Genomic DNA, 20,338 nt, shown 5'->3' on the forward strand with positions numbered 1-20,338 from the left:
AAAATGAATAATCTCCCGGTCAGAATCCCTGCAAGTTATTTTTTGGGTATCAACAGACTGATTGTAAGTTTATATGGAGAGGCAGAAGACTCAGAATAGCCAACTCAGTATTGAAGGAGAAGAACAAAGTCAGAGGACTGATACTACTTGACTTTAAGATTTACTGTAAAACTACAGGAATCAAGACAGTGTGGTACTGGTGAAAGAACAGACCAATGAATCAATGGAACGAAACAGAGAACCCCCAAATAGACCCACATAAATATAGTCAATTGATCTTTGACGAAGGAGCAAAGACAAATGGAGGAAAGATAATCTTTTCAACAAATGGTGCTGGAACAACTGGATATCCACATGCAAGACACAGACACAGATCTTACACCTTTCCCAAAAATTAACTAAAAATGGATTATACACCTAAATGTAAAAATACAGCAGGCTTCCCTGGTGGCGCAGTGGTTGGGGGTCCGCCTGCCGATGCAGGGGACGCGGGTTCGTGCCCCGGTCCGGGAGGATCCCACATGCTGCGGAGCGGCTGGGCCCGTGAGCCATGGCCGCTGAGCCTGCGCATCTGGAGCCTGTGCTCCGCAATGGGAGAGGCCACAACAGTGAGAGGCCCGCGTACCACAAAAAAAAAAAATTAAAAAAAAAAATAATAAAAATACAAAACTATAAAACTCCTAGAAGATAACATAGAAGAAAACCTAGGTGACCTTGGGTATACAATGACTTTTTAGGTACAACACCAAAGATACAATCCATGAAAGAAATAATTGGTAAGTTGGACTTCATTACAATTCAAAACTTCTGTTCTGCAAAAGATTATTATCAGGAGAGTGAGAAGATAAGCCACAAATTGGTTGAATGGATTTGCAAAAGATGCATCTGATAAAGAACTGTTATCCAAAATATACAAAGAACTCCTCTAAGATTCAACAGTAAGAAAACAAACAACCTCGTTAAAAATGGACAAAAGACCTGAACAGACTCCTTGCCAAAGAAGATATCCAGATGGCAAATAAGCATATGAAAAGATGTTTAATATTAGGTGTCAGTAGAGAATTACAAATTAAAACAACAACGAGATACCAGTATACATCTTATCAGAATGGGCAAAATCCAGAACACTGACAGCACTGAGTACTGGCAAGGATGTGGACCAACAGGAGCTCTCATTCATTGCTGGTAGGAATGAAGTCCATGACACTTTGAGATACAGTTCGGCAGTTTCTTAACCAAACTAAACATGCTCCTACCATACAGTCCAGCAGTCACACTCCTTGGCACCTACCCAAATGAACTGAAAACCCATGTCCACACTAAACCTGCACACAGATGTTTATAGCAGCTTTATTCATAACTGCTAAAACTTGGTAGCAACCCACGTGTCCTTGCGACTGGATAAATAAACTGTGGTACATCCAAGCAATGGAGTATTCTTCAGTGCTAAAAAGAAATGAGCTGTGAAGCAATGAAAAGACATGGAGGAAACTTAAATACATATAACTAAGTGAAAAAAGCAAATTTGAAAAGGCAACATACTGTATGATTCCAACTACATGACATTCTGGAAAATGCAAAACTATGAGATAGTAAAATGACCAGTGGTGATTGGCAAGGGTTAGGGGAGAGAGAGGTGAATAGGCAGAGCACAGAGGGTTTTTAGGGTTTAATGAAACTACTCTGTGGGATACTATACTAATGGATACATCTTATACATTTGTCAAAACCTATAGAATGTACAACAGCAAGAATTATCTCTAACGTAAACTATGGACTTTGGGTGATAATGATGTGTCAATATAGGTTGTAACAAATGTGCCAGTCCTGGTGAATGGTGCTGATAGTGGGAGAGATTGTAGGTGTTTGGGAACAGTGGGTATATGGGAAATCTGGGCTTTTCTCTCAGTTTTGCTGTGAACCTAAAGCTGCTTTAAAAAATAAAGTTTATTGGGCTTCCCTGGTGGCGCAGTGGTTGAGAGTCCGCCTGTCGATGCAGGGGACATGGGTTCGTGCCCCGGTCTGGGAATATCCCACATGCCGCAGAGCGGCTGGGCCTATGAGCCATGGCTGCTGAGCCTTCGCGCCTGGAGCCTGTGCTCCGCAGCGGGAGAGGCCACAACAGTGAGAGGCTCGCGTACCGCAAAAAAATAAATAAATAAAATAAAATAAAAATAAAGTTTATTAATGTAAAAAGATCTTGTTACATGGGTGTGTGAATTTGTCAAAATTCATTAAATGGTGCATTTAATATTTGTGCATTTTATTGTATGTAAAATTTACCTCATACTGAAAAAAAAAGTCATACAAATATTGGACTCTTCCATTTAAATTGGAAATATCAGTATGAGTTCATGATATATTTTCCTTTAAAAAAAAAAGTATATTTTCTAAAGAGACCTTAATTGAAAAAGGAAAAGAACTGGCAATATTCAAGGTAAGAGACTCAGGGTAATTTTAACTGTGGCCTTTCAGATGAATTAATGGGTAAACAAAATATTTTTAAAACAAGAGAGTACTACTCAAATGTGCTGTACCCATCCCTTGCAGCAGACTGAAGGTAGGCATTTTTATCCCCATTTTAATACAATAAAACTAAAGTTCAGGGAACTTCAGTGGCTTACACAGAATTTTAACTTAAGTGGGAGAGGTGGCAATTGCTGGAAAGGTTTAGGATGGTCCTACTAAAGGTTAAGGATAGATTATGGAGGAAAATAACCCCACAAGATGCTTTTTATGTGTCTCTTTGCTTGAGCAAGAAGGCAGAACAGCAACCTACTTTCCTTTCTAGAGGTTGAATTTCTACCTGCTAGCCAGGACAGCTAGGAACCCAGAGCAGGTAGATGACCACTAATTTATTTACCTGGTCATGTTATAATGAGGTAAATATTTATTAAACATCATGTTTAGCAAGGCTGTGATTCTGTCCTATTTGTTTCTCTAGCTAACATACTGTTAAAGTTTATGTAACAGTTTTAATATTCAGGATCAACAATTTAGACTGAGAACAAGGGAAAGAACCTCAGTTGAGTTGACGTTGCTTATTTTCCTGGAACCATGAAATTGAGGTTTAATTGATAAATTGAATAGCAAATTCATAGATTTATCTTTCAGAATTTCTTTTTCAGGTCTCCCCCTTGCACAAATTCAAGAAGAGAGTGAAGAGGCTCGTTCTGCATCTTCTTTCTTGGCAGAAGTTTCTCAGTATACAAGTGGGTGAGTAACAGTCCATTAGTCCAGTCTATTTCAGTATTGTTTTTATAATTCCACATCTTTGTTCAGTTGTTTGGCAGTATAACTTTTGAACCATTTTAATTCCAGTTTTTAAAAATCAGTTAAAAGGCTTTTGGAATAACAACAAGTAAAACCTACCCATTAATTTGTTTCTGAGTCTAAAACAAGTTTTGACACATCTTTACTCTTGTAAACTGTTATGGGAACATAGGCAAAAGATGATAGAATTTTAACAATATGCAGCAGTTAGAATTTAAATAAATGTAAAAAGTTGAAAATAAGTTGCCCTTTTAAAGCAATTCATACAGTTAATACACTTAACTACCTAGAGGTTTTTTAAGGCTGCTGTGAGTAACATATGAAATATATTGGCAATGCAGAGGTTAAAACCAAAGGTACAATAGAGTGCTCTGCTGTGCTTCATCTACTGCCAAGTTCTGCTCTTTGTTTTCATCTTCGCCAGTCAACTTTTTTCTTTTAGTTTAAGTACTGAATATGTGTGCGTGTGTATTTATTTTTATGTTAATAGACTATTTTTTAGAGCTGTTTTAGGTTTACAGAAAGGTTGCATAGAAAATACAGAGTTCGCATTTCCTCCCTCCCCCCACCAATTTCTCCATTATTAACGTCTTGCATTTGTGTGGTACATTTGTTAAATTGTTGAACCAGTATTGATACATTGTTATTAACTACAGTCCATAGTTTACATTAAGGTTCACTCTTTATGTTGTAAAATTATAGTATTATATAGATTAGTTTCACTGCCCTGCAAATCACCAATTTTAATACAGAAATCAGGAAAGTATTACCTTTTTTTTTTTTTTTTTTAAAGCTAACTTGGCTGCTTTGGTTAGTTATCGCTAAATATATTTGCTCCACATTTCATTACAAGGGTTAGGAGAAAGAAAAATGTAGTTCTTTGCCTTAAACATCTAACTGGTAAAAAATGCAAGATTTGTGGTTTTCTTCAGCTAGTTAAATATTTTGTTTTAAATATTTAAAAATTAGGGCTTCCCTGGTGGCGCAGTGGTTGAGAGTCCGCCTGCCGATGCAGGGGACACGGGTTCGTGCCCCGGTCCGGGAAGATCCCACATGCCACGGAGTGGCTGGGCCCGTGAGCCATGGCCGCTGAGCCTGCACGTCCGGAGCCTGTGCTCCTCAACGGGAGAGGCCACAACAGTGAGAGGCCTGTGTACTGGAAAAAAAAAAAAAAAAAAAAAATTAAAATTAAATGGATAAAAAATTATTTAATGCTTAGCTATGTTTTTGAAAGGGGATGTGTTTACAGTCTAGGTTTTAGTCTGATCTGTATTCTGTTCTGTTCTGGAATTATTGCCTCTTAGCTGCATTGGGTGTGGTATTCCTGGCTGGTATTTATGGGTCTCGTTGAAGAATGGCATCATCCCTTATCTTCGCAGTGCTGCATTGTTTTTCCACTATTTACTTGGAGTAACTCCACCTGAAGAACTATTTACCAGTAAGTAGGAAAATGAAATCACAGAGTAGTAAATAAAAGACTTTTTTTGTTACCTTCAACCTCAAGAATACAAGGTGAGAGCAGGCAAAACCACTTCATTCCTCACCTCTTTCATCAGTGTTCATTCCAAACATGTGTGCGCCCCTGCCCTGTTGTAGGTAAAAGGTGAGGCCAGAAACCAGATTAGCCTCACAGTCTGCAAAACCTATTCATGGCTCCTATCTATGTACAGTTTTTGTACTTGAGCTTACAAAATGCCTGCATGCAGAGCATAATGGATAGGGTATACAAGAAATTGGAAAAATTGATTGCTTTTAAGGGAAGAGAACTGTTTGGCTAAGTAGGAGGAAATTTTTATTATATACTCTGTCTCTTGAATTTTGAACATATGACTGTATCTATTATGAAAGAGTTAAAATGCTGCTGGGAAAGGCCTGTTGTGATAAACCAAGGCTATGTGTATTTGAGTAACAGAATCATTTCCTTTCTCCTTTACTTGCCTTAAATCTACATCAAGGTAGAGAAGGTTTCCTTGTGGCTTTGTATGGGTAAAAATCAGAAGATTTGTGTGATTTTGGAAGAGTCATCAAATTTGCTCAGAGATTCATTCTTTTGTCCTTTTCTCAGGTCAGCCTTAAGAGGGTTCTATATCTTGAACTCAGTTCAGTAGGGTTTGTTAGATGTAGGTTCTGATTCTGTATAAATACGATGCTACTTTCCAAGTGGTTGTCAGTACAGATCTGTTGTTTTCATTTCTTTTAAAAATCATATATTATCTAGTCAGTGCTGTAGTATGGCAATGTATAAGATAAAGTCCTTTCTTTTATTGAGAGGAGATGAAATATAAACAAACAGATAAATATATATAGTATAATGTGAAATGGTAATAAGTGCTGCGAAGAAAAATAAAGCAGGTCATGGGAGTAGAGAATGCTGGGGTAGAGTCATGGAAGCCTTGTTTGTGAGGAGATATTGAGCAAAGGGACATTGAAAAAGGAGATAGGGTTGAACTGGGCGGGTGATTGAAGGAAGAGTATTCCTAAGCAGAAGGAACAATAACTGCAAAGGCTTTGCTTGACATAGTCGAGAAATAGTAGAGATGAGTGGCCGAAGCCTATTGAACAGGGGGAGGGTGGTAGGAGATGAGGTCCAGATCAGGTAGGGCCTTTATGCCACAATAAGGACTTCTGTATTTTGTATTTTTGTGGTGGTTTGATGTTGGAGAAGTCTGATCAGGAGAATGACTCAATCAGATTTAAACGGATCACTGTAAAATAAATAAATTAATTTAAAAAAAAAGAATCACTGTGTCTTGTCACCCACAGTTTTATAGAGTACAAAGTATACTCTGTGTAGACAGAGTATAGAAATGAGCATAAACAATGTAGAAACTCTATTGTTGACCAGGTAAGAATAATGTACTTATTAAATGTATTTTTATTTCCTTGCAGATCCTGCAGAAGGAGAGTACAGTGCACTCTGTAGCTATTTATCTTTACCCACAAATTTGTTCCTGCTTTTCCAGAAATATTGGGATACTGTAAGGCCCCTCCTGCAGAGGTACTGTGGGGTTAAAATATCATTATTGGGTTATTATACAGTTTGGAAATGTTAAATTTAAAATATTTGCTAAGCTTTTAGATTGATTAGCATCATTTGAAGGGGTGACAAAAATATACAAGATTCCTAATTCACACACATACGGAGTTGGGGATAAGACCAGCAGCAGTGGGCAGCTGGAATTTCTGCTTGTTCCACCATGACTACCATTCATGGTGCTTATTTTCCCCACAGCTGCTATCTCATCCCAGTTTTAAATGGGGTGGGGGGTGGGTGGAGTGAGGGTAGGTCCTGTTGTAAGCAGCACTACAGTCACAGTTAAACATCAGAGGAACCCAAAGTGGGGCTACAATAGTAGCATATCTCATATGGTAGCACACATCTCAGCAGGGTGACTGAGGAGGAAATAAAGGTCATTTGGTAGATCAAAGATGTATCTAGTTAAGTTTCCTGTGGAAAAGTGTGTCTTTTTTTAATTAAAAATTTCTTCCTACCCCTTTACTTACTGGCCCTTCTGATCACTCTCTACCCTCCAAACCTCCAATCTCCTTACCCTATCTTTGCTGCCACCATTTTCCATCTTTTTTTTTTTTTGAGATATAATTGACATATACCATCATTTTAATAATCAGTTCTTATCGTGTTACTCTTACTTTATTTCCCCCATTAAAGATTCTGGCATCCAATTCCAATACTTGTTGCGGGGGGCGGGTTGTTTTTCCCACACATCCAGCAAGTAATTCTGCAACATCAGCTGGGTGTCCTGCTATTCAGCTCAATCCTGACGCTGTCTTCCTGGAGATGCTGTCAGATTCCATGGGTTAAGGGCTCAGTCCATAAAACTGATGACCCCACCTCCACATACTTCAGAAAGAGCCAGTCACAGTCCAGGTTGTCACCTGTGCTCACCAAAAGACTATAGTTTGATTAATCTGTAGAGCAGCTCGCAGAACTCAGAGAAACGTTTTACTTACTAGATCATCAGTTTTTTATCAAAGGATGTAACTCAGGGCCAGCCACATGGAAGCAACACATAGGGCAAAGTATGAGGAAAAGGGAGCAGAACTTCCACACTCTATCTCTGAGCACACCACTCTCCCTGAATCGACACGTGTTCACCAACCTGGAAGCTCTCCAAATCCTGTCCTTTAGAGGGTTTATGGAAGCTTTATTACATAAGCGTGATTGAGTAAACCATTGGCTGTTGGCGACTGATTCATCCTCCAGCCCTCTTCCCTCCCCAGAGGCTGGTGGGTAACCGGTGGCTGAAAGTTCCAACCCTCTAGTCACTGGTTAGTTCTCCTAGCTACCAGCCCTCATCCTTTTGTTCAAAAGCCACTTTGTTAACATAACAGAAGACACCTTTTTCACTCATATCACTTAGGAAATTCCAAGGGTTTTGGAAGCTCAGTGCTGAAGTTGTGCTGACCCGCCTGTGCCAGGAACTGGGTCAGAGACCAAATATATTTATTATTGTTTAAAAAAATTAAGTTTGAAGGTCTAGTTGGCTTTATTAAATGATTCATGAATGGGCAGCATCCCATCTAGCAAGTAGTAAGGAGCCTTTTATAGTCAGCAAGGAGGTGGGACAAGGAAGTCATAAATGAAAAAAGGATTATTTCAGGCAAGGTAACCTTCCTTTGCGGGACAAAAGGATCTGTTAGGCAGATTACCTCACTGGTACTGACCGGGAAATTCCAGACCAATGGGTAAAGATTTCATTTCTGGGGAAGATTGAAACTGCAATTAGGTTTAGGTGTTAAGTCTTGGTTTGATGGATGTGGGCTTAGCACAAGTAACTTCCATTTGGGGCTTGCCTCTTTTTTAATGTTATCAGTCATAGTATCACACCCATGATTTCCTTTATAGTCTTTTCAATTTTCTACCCTTTTTCTTTTTCCTTTTTCTTAATCTGTGTCTTTCTCCCTGCATGCCCATGTCAGGATTTGTGTGAATGTCTGCCCATCTCTTGACACCTTTCTGTGTGCTCTCACCTCTTCTTTTGGGTTCTTTTCTGTGTTTTCTCATTTCTCATGAGGTATTCTGATTTTCAGTGTGATAAAAATGAATCCAAAAAAAAAAATCAGTATCATGCTTTGTGTTGAATGCAATCACAGTAGGTTATACTAATTTTACTTTTATATTGTTGGAGTCAATACATTTTTAACTTGCTATTCTAGTTTAATGTTAAAAATTCAAACTTTGAAACAAAGTCTGTACCATTCCTGGCTCTGCTTGCCTCAGAGCCTTTCCTCATTGTCTGCTCTGAAAGGCAGGGGACTGACCTCTGTAGGCCATATTTCCCAGTCTCCCTCATCTGTTGGCTTCAGCCTGTGGGAGGCACTGGCAAGATATTGGAGGTCAGGAGGAAGAGAGAAACCTGGTGTTTAGACCACCTCTCTCTGCCTCGTGGGGCATCCCTGACAATGGCTACTGTCAGTTCTACTGATGTTCTACTGGATGTCAGAACATCTAGTTCCCACCAGACAAGTCTACTGTAGTTCTAGCATCCACCAGTGACCCTGAGCTCCAACAAAACCACTCCAAAAATATTATTTTGTTCCTCCAGCCTGGGAAGGGTAGTAGCTTCCTGTTATTGGCTCATCTTTGGGTTGCCTTGCCTTTTTTGACTCCTGGTTGGCTTCTCAGCCCTTCTGTCACCTTTATTTCCAATTCCTAGTATTAAATTCCCTCTTGTTAAAATACTCAGAGTGGTTTCTGTTTTTCTAGTAATAGATAACCTTTTAAAAAAGAAATTAATAAAAGGGGGGTAAAGAGACAGAAAAAAGAAGGGGAGAAAAGAAAGGGAGAAGAAAGGGGGACAAGATGTAAGGTAAAATAAGTCTAGCCGAGGGCACATGGAAAGAAGGGGCAGAGAGGTTTGGAGAGGATGGCTCCATGAATATTCCGCTGAAGTTGTGATGACCTATTTGCTTTTTCTCTCTGCTCCCCATATAGATGGTGTACAGACCCTGCCTTACTAAACTGTCTGAAGCAAAAAAGCGCCATAGTCAGGTTGGTTTTACTTCTCAGTCCTTCCCCATCTACAAGTTATGTTTCCAAAAGTAGTTGGTTGATGAGCATGCTTTCTAATCTGTTGTCTTCATTCTCACTCAGCACATTGTTTCTTACATTTCTGTTAGGTCTTTGCCGGAAATTCGATTCTTCATACAGTTGATTTTTTTCTTGGAGTGGCTGTCCTTTCCCTCTTAAGTTGTTTGACACCACCAGCACCTGTTCCTTAAGCTATTGCATACCTGTTAAAAGGCTTCTTGGAGCTGCTAGTGTATTAAAATGAGAGGGTAGTGACAGTATTCATATAAACCACTTTCTTTCTTTTTGAGAATAAAGATATAACTCGAACTGTTCCCTCCTCTCCATCTCTTCCTTTCTATAAGCTTAGAGACTACCCAGCAAAACTTTTCTTCAGCCCTCCATCTCCCTTAAATTATGGTTTAATCAAAATCCATCTCTTCCTCAAGGACAATTTTTTAAATTAATTAATTTATTTATTTATTTATATTTTTTGGCTGTGTTGGGTCTTCCTTGCTGTGCGCGGGCTTTCTCTAGTTGTGGTGAGCAGGGGCTGCTCTTCGTTGTGGTGTGCAGGCTTCTCATTGCAGTGGCTTCTCTTGTTGCGGAGCATGGGCTCTAGGTGCGCGGGCTTCAGTAGTTGCAGCAGCGGGCCCTAGAGCACGTGGGCTTCAGTAGTTGTGGCACGTGGGCTGAGTAGTTGTGGCTCATGGGCTCTAGAGCACAGGCTCAGTAGTTGTGGTGCACGGGCTTAGTTGCTCCGTGGCATGTGGGATCTTCCCAGACTAGGGATTGAACCCATGTCCCCTGTATTGGCAGGCGGATTCTTAACCACTGCGCCACCAGGGAAATCCCCCTCAAGGACCATTTTAAATGTTACCTTCTCCCTGAAGCCTATCCTAACACATCCTCTCATATGTGTCTGTTCATGTGTGTGTATGTGTGTCCCGGCCAACACTGTAAATCACTGAACAGTAAACTCAACAGTGGCCAGAACTGCATGCTTATCTTCTTTGCATCCCCTCCAGGGCCTGGTTTGTATTATGTACAGTCTCTGATTTTTATTCAAATTGCATTGCGTCAATAAACAAGCAGAGGAATTGACCCCAGCCTTAAATACTAACAGCAGCACATTTTTTTTTTTTATGGCTAAAGCAAACATTGTGAGACAGTGTGCATTTGCTACCTTCTTTTCTCATCTGTTTTCACCCCTTGAGTTCCTTTCAGCTTCTCCTTAAATGTGCATATGCTGCTGCCTACCACTTAACCCAACTTTAGTGATTTAGAGATTATAGATCCACCTCCTGTGCTCAGATGCAGTAGTATTCACATCACTAAGAAAAGAAGAGTTTAAAAGATGAGTACATATTTTAGCACTATTAATCTCACAAAAGTCATCGTGTGCCTTTTAGACATCTACTGTTTCCCCAGCATGGTACTAAACTAAAATACTCTGAGAGAGTTAAAAGATACAATACATACAGCTTTTGGTCATAGGTAGTTTATAGTCTAATTGTGTACATAAATGAGATACAGTATAATAATATATGGAATATACTGTTAATGCTATAGAAATATAAAGAGTAAATATTCTTAATGATGTAAGTTTAGTCTTAGAGGAGATAATTTTTAGCTGAACACAGAAGAGATTATAGTAGAATTTGAATTGACTGGGGTTTGAGGAGAGAATTTCATGTTATTCAGATGACCTTCCCCAGACATGCATGCAAGGCTTTTGTCGTATTAGTATGGTGAGAATGAATAACATTTGCAAACATGTAACAAGTACTAAGTATATTATGTTTCACTTCAATATCTTATTGAGTTCTCAACAGCCCTTTGAGGTTCCTTGATACTATTCATTTCTTAAATCAGCATGAGTATTTAATGTTTCTCTCCTCACCCCGCCCCCCCCGGAAATGTGTTACTAAATTGATGATGTGCCCTATGACTGAGAAAGTATAATATGTTTATTCTCAGTTTACAGACCAGGAAATACAGGGTTAGGTTCAGTGACTTGTCAGGTGTCAGAGAATTCAGGATTTGTAACCGGGCCTGTTTGATTTCAAAGTCTGTGTTCTTAACTACTACATTATGTTACCTTCCTAGACAGTATAGAAATATAGCTAGAACAATTTAGTCTTAGGAGATGGTAGGAGTTGGGTTTGAAGAGGAAACCAGCTGATGAAAGATCTGGAATTCTAGGCTGAAAAGTTTAGATTTAATCTAGTCAACAGTAGGAATTACTATGGATTGCAAATATGAATCCTTAAATTGTTTTTTTTTTTCTTTTTTTGGCCACGTCACACGGCTTGTGGGATCTTAGTTCCCCGACCGGACCAGGGATCAAACCCATGCCCCCTGCAGTGGAAGCACAGAGTCCTAACCACTGGACCACCAGGGAATTCCCCTCCTTTCATTATTTTTAAAACATTCTTCCTTCTGTTATTTGGTCTGTTTTTGATCTGGGCTTATTTACTCATAAAATAAAATTGCCATTTAAATTATATTTCTAGGTACCCTAGAAAAAGAAATAGTTTGATAGAGCTTCCTGATGACTATAGCTGCCTCCTAAATCAAGCTTCTCATTTCAGGTAAGAAGAAATATATATTTAAAACTTTTTTGAGCTTGCAAACTCACCCCCACTAGCAGCCTTTTTTTAAAAGTGACCACTGAGCATCCTCTGTAACAGTGATTTTCAATCTTTTTTTAAAATTGAGGTGAAAATCACATAACATACAATTTTGTATAATTCATTGGCATTTAGTATATTGCCAATGTTGTGCAACCACTGTTTCTCTCTAATTTCAAAACTTTTTGATCACCCCAGGGAAACACCTTGCATCCACTAAATAATCATTCTCCATCCCGCTCTTTCCCGATTCTGTAGTAACTGACAATCTGCTTTCTGTCTCCATGGATTTGCCTATAGTAGATATATTATATAAAAGGAATCATACAATCTATGACCTTTTGTGTCTGGCTTTCTTCACTTAGTATGTCTTTGAGGTTCATCCAAGTTGTAGGATGTATCAGTGCTTCATTCCTTTCTTGGCTAAATAATATTTCATTGTACGTTTATACCAAAATTCATTAATCTATTCATCCATTGGTGGGCATTTAGGTTGTTTCCCTCTTTTGACTATTATGAATAATGCTACTACAAACTTTCATGTACAAGTTTCTGGTTGGACATATATTTTAATTTTTCTTGGGTATATATACCTAGGAGTGGAATGCTGGGTCATTATGGTAATGCCTATGTTTAACATTTTGAGGAACCATTAAACTGTCTTCCACAATGGCTGCACCATTTTACATTCCCACCAGAATGTATGAGGGCTCCTATTTCTCCATATTCTCACCAGCACTTTTTATTTTCTCGTTTGTTTGTTTGTTTTTTGTATTTTAATTAAAGCAATCCCAGTGGGTGAAAAATGGTAGCTCACTGTGGTTTGATATACATTTCCTTAATGATCAAGGATGTTGAACATCTTTTTGTGTTCTTGTTACAGATTTGTATATGTTCTTTGGAGAAATGTGTGTTCAAGTTTTTTGCCCATTTTGTTTATTTATTTTTCATTTATTTTATTTTTTATTTTTTTATTTTTTAATTGGGGTATAGTTGTTTTACAATGTTGTATTAGTTTCTACTGTACAGCGAAGTGGAATTCCCTGTGCTATACAGCAGGTTCTCATTAGTTATCTATTTTATACATATTAGTGTATATATGGCAATCCCAAGCCCATTTTATAATTGGACTATCTTTTTTGTTGTTGAGTTGTAAGAGTTCTTTTTATTTTCTGGATATTAAACCCTTATTAGATTTTAATTTGCAAATATTTCCTCCTATAAGTTGTGTTTTCATATTCTTCATAGTGTCCTTTGATGTATGAGTCCATTTTATGTTTCTTTCTTTTGTTGCTTGTGCTTTTGGTATCAAAACTAAGAATTTGTTGCCAAATCTGAGATCATGAAGATTTATTCCCATGTTTTTTCCAAATAATTTTATAGTTTTAGCTCATATTTAGGCTGTGAATCTGTTTTGAATTAATTTTTGGAATAAGGTAGGAGGTACAACTTCGTTCTTTTTTTCATGTGGTTTCCAGTTGTCCCAGCACCATTTTTGGAGACTCTTTTTTCCCCCTCATTAAATAGTTTTGGCACCTACTTTGAAAATCAGTTGGTCACAGATGTTTGGGTTTATTTCTGGACTCTCAATTCTGTTCCATTGGTCTATAAGTCTATCCTTATGCTAGTACCACATTTTTAAATTACTGTACCTTTGTAGTAAGCTTTGAAATTGTAACATGAGAGCTTTCCAACTTTGTTTTTCTTTTTCAATATTGTTGAGACTATTTGGGGTCCTTTGCGATTACATGGGAATTTGAGAATTGGCTTTTTCATTTCTGCAAAAGAGGCAATTGGGATTTTAATAGAGATTGCATTAATCCATAGATTGCTTTGGAGAGTGTTGCCTTCTTAACAGTATTAAGTCTTCCAGTCCATGAACGTGGATGCCTTCTATACTTAGGCCTGCTTGAATTTCATTCAGTGATGTTTTGTAGTTTTCAGTGTACAAGACTTTTCCCTCCTTGATTATATTTATTCGTAGGTATTTTATTCTTTTGAAAGCTATTGTAAATGAAATTGTTTTCTTAATTTCCTTTTTGGATTGTTCATTGCTGGTGTATGTATGTATGTATGTATGTATTTATTTTTGGCTGCATTTTGTCTTCGTTGCAGCACACGGACTTTCTCTAGTTGCAGTGAGCAGGGGCTACTCTTTGTTGCGGTGCACGGGCTTCTCATTGAAGTGGCTTCTCTTGTTGCAGAGCACGGGCTCTAGGCGCACGGGCTTCAGTAGTTGTGGCTCGCGGGCTCTAGAGCGCAGGCTCAGCAGTTGTGGCCCACGGGCTTAGTTGCTCCGCGGCACGTGGAATCTTCCTGGACCAGGGCTCGAACCCCGTGTCCCCTGCATTGGCAGGCAGATTCTTAACCACTGTGCCACCAGGGAAGCCCTGTTGGTATATTTAAACACAACTGATTTTTGTCTTGATCTTGTACCCTGCAACTTTCCTGATTTCCATTAGGTTTTTGTTGTTGTTGTTAATGGTTTCTTTCAAAGAGCATATCTAGGAGAGTTAATTTTAAGTCTTTGTTTATTATGTCTCATGGCTGGGCTTCCTTAGGGATGATTTCTGTCATTCTCTTTTTTGTTTCCTGTGAATGGGCCATACTTTTCTGTTTCTTTGTAAGCTTTGTTGAGAATGGGACATTTTGAGTATTGTAACGTAATAACTCTGAAAATCAGATTCTTACCACATCCCAGGAATTGCCATTGTTGCTTGATAAGGCTGTAGTTATCTGTTTGTTTTAGTGACTTTTCCAAACTATTTTTGCAAAGACTCTATTCGTTGTATGTTCACTGAAGTCTCTGTTCCATTATCTCTGTGATCAGCCAGTAACTGACAGAGATTTCCTTAAATGCCTGGATGCAATAAGAAAAAAAAAAAAAGAGAAGAAAAGATATAAAGACTATCTGCCTCTTTAAATCCCCTCTACTCCCATCACCGCCAGGGAAGCTGCTTCAGCCCACAGGAGCTGAAACAATGGTCAGTTTCTGTGCCAGCCCCTCAGTGAACTGCCAGGCAAAACTAAACATACAGCCGTAATTTTTGAAGACAAGGTCCCTGTTGCCCACCTTGGCACCAGCATGCTGCACCAGGATTGTGGGCAGCCACCCCCATAGCTACCTGCTGGGGGGCTGGGGGATAAGGGATGGTAACCACTACACAGAATGCTGAAATTTACTAGCCTCATTTTTGTCAAGCACTCCTCTGGACACTGCAAGTATTTGTCCTGACTCTGAGTTCCCAGAATAATTGCTTGAGACAGTTCTTGTCAGATCAGTAGTTGTTCTGGTAGAGGAACCGCACTGTTCTCAACTTCCCAAGCAAGTAGCAGTCTTAGAAATATCTTTTATACATGTGTCTTTAAACACTGTTTTACATGCATTACAGTGTGGTGACCACATTCATTCACTGAAATAACACTGAAGAACACTTTTTTTCCCCCAAACACAGTCTTATATGGAAGCCCATTATAACAGTAAAACAGGTAACATTGTGACTCAAAGTGCAAGCCTAGGTACTGGAAAGAGGAATATACCCCTTAGCCTTTTCTGGCGCCATGTTCCTCCTACCTCAATCAGATTAAACACTACTCTAAAGCAGTGTTTCTCAAACTTCCTTTTATCTTCGTCTTCCCTTTCACTGATCACTTTCAAATCAAAAAAGCTGATAAAGACTAGTGAGAAGCAATAAAAACAAGTTACATTGTGCTCATTGCTAATACCATGTATGAATTACCTGTTAGTTACTTCTATAAGAGAACAGCATGAGCTTAAACCCATGATGCTATATGATAAAATTATGTTCAATAAGGTTAACAGTAATTTTTGTTTTGCCTTCTATAATATGATGCAAGTTATTTGAATAGCATAAATTAATGAGCAGCACACCACCAGTGAAATGTCACTGAATGGAGAAATCATATTTGTATCTGCTTCAGCCATTGGTTTGTGAATATTTCATATTGGAATCACAATGCATCGTCTTGAAAATAATAAGCCAAAATTATTATTAATGCAGTTCTGTATCCTTGACAATCCAGTAGCATCACACATCACCCATAGCAAACCAGACTGATAATGATGACATGAAACTAGCAGTAACTAGTAATTAAAAGGCAAGAATCTCAGTAGCTTGAAAATCAAAGTCTATTCAAGACTCCATTGATAACATACTGGTGACAAGGCATTGTTTTCCCAAATTGCAGAAATTCCAAAGCTCAGTTAGGCGCGGGCGTTTTGTAATGTTCCTAAGCTTTGTGCAACAGCTAAACGTCTTAGTAAACTTAATTAGAGCTCTCAGTAAACACAACTAACTCTCAAATTTAAGGATACTAATTAATAATTCCAGTTAACTGCCTTGATCTATAAGGTGACTTAGTCTTTAGTTATATGTTAAATAACTTGCTGTCATTTGAAGGACTCAGAAGGAGAGATTGCAGTTCAGGGTCATCTTAAGGGCTTGAAGAGCCCTTCTTTGGCCCACTCTGAGAATCACCACCCTACAGAATGACTAAGGAAATTCTCTTATTTAGTTATAACCATTGCTTTGCGCCACAAAGCCAGGGGGTTTAACTGGCCCATCAGGGGCTTGGGCAGCCCGTAGTTCAGCCTCTATTACCAGTTAGAATTGACCTCAATTTCAGCTCCCTTGCTGCTTGTCTCAGGCAGATTAAGGTCAGCCAACTAAAGAAGTGACTGAATCACTTTACCTCTCAGCCCTCCAAAACTTAGCTGGATGATTTCAGAGACTGCATCCAGCTCCAAATTCAGTGATTTTCCTAATATTGGGGCTGCATTGGTATCACAGACACCCTGTGAATAGATATTGTTGTCTAGTCATTCAAGGGTATCTTGGCTCTGAGAAGAGTGTTAATCATTAATCACAGTGACGATGCTCCTGAATGATATTAGTACTTATTGGTTTCAAGTAAAAATGATAATAAATCTTATGCTCTCTTCCAGTTTTATTGTTACTACTAGTTTCCATTAAGACTGAGTCATCTCTAGCGTAGGAGGGTGGCTGGTCAGTGACTGTATTTCAGGGGCATCACTGCCATTTTCCTCTATAGGATGGGACTCAGCCATCCTGTGCTAAAAGTTAAAGAAGATGTTGGCTTTATCCAAAAAGAGCAATGCCCGGGAAGTGAAAATAACCCCCTCATCTATAGGAGACAGGAATGGAATACCTATACAGGGAGTCCCTCTGCTCCTGTGTAGAGAATAGTGATTTTCTTATCTTGCCTAAGAAAGTGGGCATCAGAGAATAAACTGTTAATACCATATTAGAGATTCGTTTTGGTGCTCTTTATTCTGACCCAATTGTGGACATCAATGGATCTCTCCTGGGGTTGCATTTATTTTTTTCTGTCCAAATTGATGCTTGCTTTATGTCCATTATACAACAGAGATAGGAGTATAAGAAGCTCTTTTACAAAGATAGCCATTATCACTTTAATTCAGAGAGTGATACCCCTCTTGGGGGCATTATAGCAAGGCTCTAGCATGCCCACTGTGTCAAATGGCCAGATCTCATAGTACTACTTGGTTCAAACAAGTAAACTTTGTCACTTTTTCTTTCCCAAGACTTGGCTGTGTTTCACAGGTGGAAAGGTGCATCAACTCAAAGACTGCAGTCTCCCCTTTCAACATTAGAGATCTCAATACTTCAAAGAAGTAGGGGAAATGTGTTTAAACCCCTACTGAAAATTGTGGTTAAAACAACAGCAGTAATTGGTACACCTTCAAGGTCATTGCTCCAACAATGAGGACACAAGATTGACTAAACCAATCCAGAGGGGGAAGCTGACTGTAAATTGGTCATGTCAGATGAAGACTGGATTCTCTAAATGCATCTCAATCTCAAGGCATATTTAAGTGCCACACTTTGTGGGAATTCGCAGAACACTGCATATTTAAAAATAAATTTTCTTACTATGAATTAATCAGAAGACTTTTTGTTATCTTCTTAAGGAAAAGTATTAAAGAGGAATCATCTAATTAAATGTTTCCTTGTGTTTTAAGAGCTTTCTTTGCTGCAAAGCAGCCAGTGATGAAAACACTGCTAATACATCTAAAACACTGCTAACTGATTATATCATGCTTTTATTATTTCTCCACCATATTGAATGTTTTCTTCCCTTTTGAGGTGCCCACGGTCTGCAGATGACGAGCGAAAGCACCCTGTCCTCTGTCTTTTCTGCGGAGCCATACTGTGTTCTCAGAACATTTGCTGCCAAGAAATTGTGAATGGGGAAGAGGTGGGAGCTTGCATTTTTCACGCCCTTCACTGTGGAGCTGGAGTCTGCATTTTCCTAAAGTAAGTAGGAAGCTTCATAATGAACTTAGGGAATCTGAATCCAGTCTGGAGGCCATTATGGCAGGACAGTATGTTGATAGGATATGATCTGTCAGAAGTTAGAGCATAGACCTGTTATTCACATGCAATTGCATTTGAAAAAATACTTAAGTATCTTCTCAAATGTAAATAATAGTTTAAAAAATATGAAGTAAGTAGTTTAAAAAATAAGGAGTTAAAAATTGCAATCTGTTCACATTTTCATTATTTGTAGAAAACCTTAAACAAATATGGTAGACTTGAAATGAAATTGAGTTAGTTGTATTGAGGTGGATGGACCTATAGTCTGTCATACAGAGTGAAGTAAGTCAGAAAGAGAAGAACAAATACTGTATGCTAACACATATATATGAACCTAGGGGCAGGACAAGAATAAAGATGCAGACGTGGAGAATGGACTTGAGGACACAGGGAGGGGGAAGGGTAAGCTGGGATGAAGTGAGAGAGTAGCATTAACATATATACACTACCAAATGTAAAATAGATAGGTAGTGGGAAGCAGCTGCATAGCACAGGGAGATCAGCTTGGTGCTTTGAGACCACCTAGAGGGTTGGGATAGGGAGGGTGGGAGGGAGATGCAAGAGGGAGGGGATATGGGGATATATGTATACGTATAGCTGCTTCACTTTGTTATACAGCAGAAACTAACAACATTGTAAAGCAATTATACTCCAATAAAGATGGTAAAAAAAAAATGGAAACGTGAAATATGATAGGGTTTATATTGATTACTCTGGTATTATGTAAAAATCAGGTATAGTGAAAGAGTTTAGAATCCTAAAACTTGTATTTTCAAAGGATATGTACATTGTTACTTTATGTTGTCCTTTGAATGTTTTAATTTGCTTCACTTCCTCTACCAGCCAACCATTGTTTTCCCTGGTGTCTTAGCAAATGACTGAGAGCAGACCAATAGTCTCTCATATTTATGAAAGAAAAATGCAAGTTTCCTGAGAGAAAAAATTCAAAGTGGATGCATGTGCTTTTTCTTTCCATTCTCCCCATGTAATCTAGTTTCTGTTTATATAAACCCAAACATCTCACTCACTAGGAATATGTAATCACTGCTAATCAGCATCTGTTGGAACAAGGAGAATAAGTGTATGGAAGCAAAGCCCAAACACCTATTTTCTTCTAGGGTACCTACAGCGAGTAAACCCACTACCTATTCCAACTGTTTATTTTATAATTTCTCTCTAGAGTACTTATCTCTTATGTACATGAACATTATTTTTTATTTTTCCATTTCTCTGCTGTAAGAGTCCCAAGTATCTTCAGGGTTACAGTGGTTCTTTATAATGTGCACTGTTGGAGGCTGGCTCTAACCAGAAAAGGCTTGACACTTCCATAGATCACCTTCTTTCTGGCCCAGGGTTATCAGACTAGGAGATGTGGTTCTGTTCTTCTGTTAAGCTCCCTCCCCCGCTCCAGGTCATAGGTCAGGAAATAGGACAGAAACAACCCCAGCCACCATCTTCCAGGGTACCTATGGTTCACATAGGACAACCTCCTTCCTCTCTTCAGTATATTTAGTCAGTATTACTGAGTGATCCCATTTCCCTAAATCCATTGATCCTTTCCCATAGCTTCAACAAAAATAGCAATGTTCATTCTCTTTTATTTAGACAAAACACGATTTAGTCTGTTTGTCTCTATTGTCTTTATACTGAATTCTTAACAGATACCATGTCTTTTCTCTAGATTAACTTTGACACAGTGCCTGTCATTTGCATACATGCACTTAGTAATATTTCTGTTGGTTGTTTTGTCCCTTAGAATCAGAGAATGTAGAGTAGTCCTGGTTGAAGGTAAAGCCAGAGGCTGTGCCTATCCAGCCCCTTATTTGGATGAATATGGAGAAACAGACCCTGGCCTGAAGTAAGTTTTTAAAATTTTACTCACATTATTGTACATGGATGGTGGCAGCTCTTTAAACACAAAAGCTAATACTGAGAGATATTTTTAAATAGCTATAAATTGAAAATATTAAATATGATGCCATCCTAAATGCAACACATAATTTTCAACAAGTTTGTGCTTC

General features: G+C 38.6%; 1 protein-coding gene across 2 annotated transcripts in view; it reads left to right on the forward strand.

Annotated features, from left to right (window-relative positions):
• UBR1 (ubiquitin protein ligase E3 component n-recognin 1) overlaps positions 1-20,338 on the forward strand; it is a gene marked incomplete at its 5' end in the record, with an annotated part of 155,863 nt that overhangs the window by 133,914 nt on the left and 1,611 nt on the right. Inside the window, 7 exons of one of the 2 annotated variants that reach the window (XM_079700174.1) lie at positions 3,102-3,216; positions 4,578-4,711; positions 6,163-6,271; positions 9,230-9,286; positions 11,821-11,898; positions 18,087-18,257; positions 20,074-20,175. In XM_079700174.1, coding sequence (XP_079556300.1) covers positions 3,102-3,216; positions 4,578-4,711; positions 6,163-6,271; positions 9,230-9,286; positions 11,821-11,898; positions 18,087-18,257; positions 20,074-20,175 — 766 coding nt within the window. The remainder of the gene's footprint in view (positions 1-3,101; positions 3,217-4,577; positions 4,712-6,162; positions 6,272-9,229; positions 9,287-11,820; positions 11,899-18,086; positions 18,258-20,073; positions 20,176-20,338) is intronic. The other variant, XM_079700175.1, reaches the window with a different exon arrangement.

This window comes from Hyperoodon ampullatus, assembly GCF_949752795.1.
Source record: "Hyperoodon ampullatus genome assembly, chromosome: 3".
Taxonomy (NCBI): Eukaryota; Metazoa; Chordata; class Mammalia; order Artiodactyla; family Ziphiidae; genus Hyperoodon; species Hyperoodon ampullatus.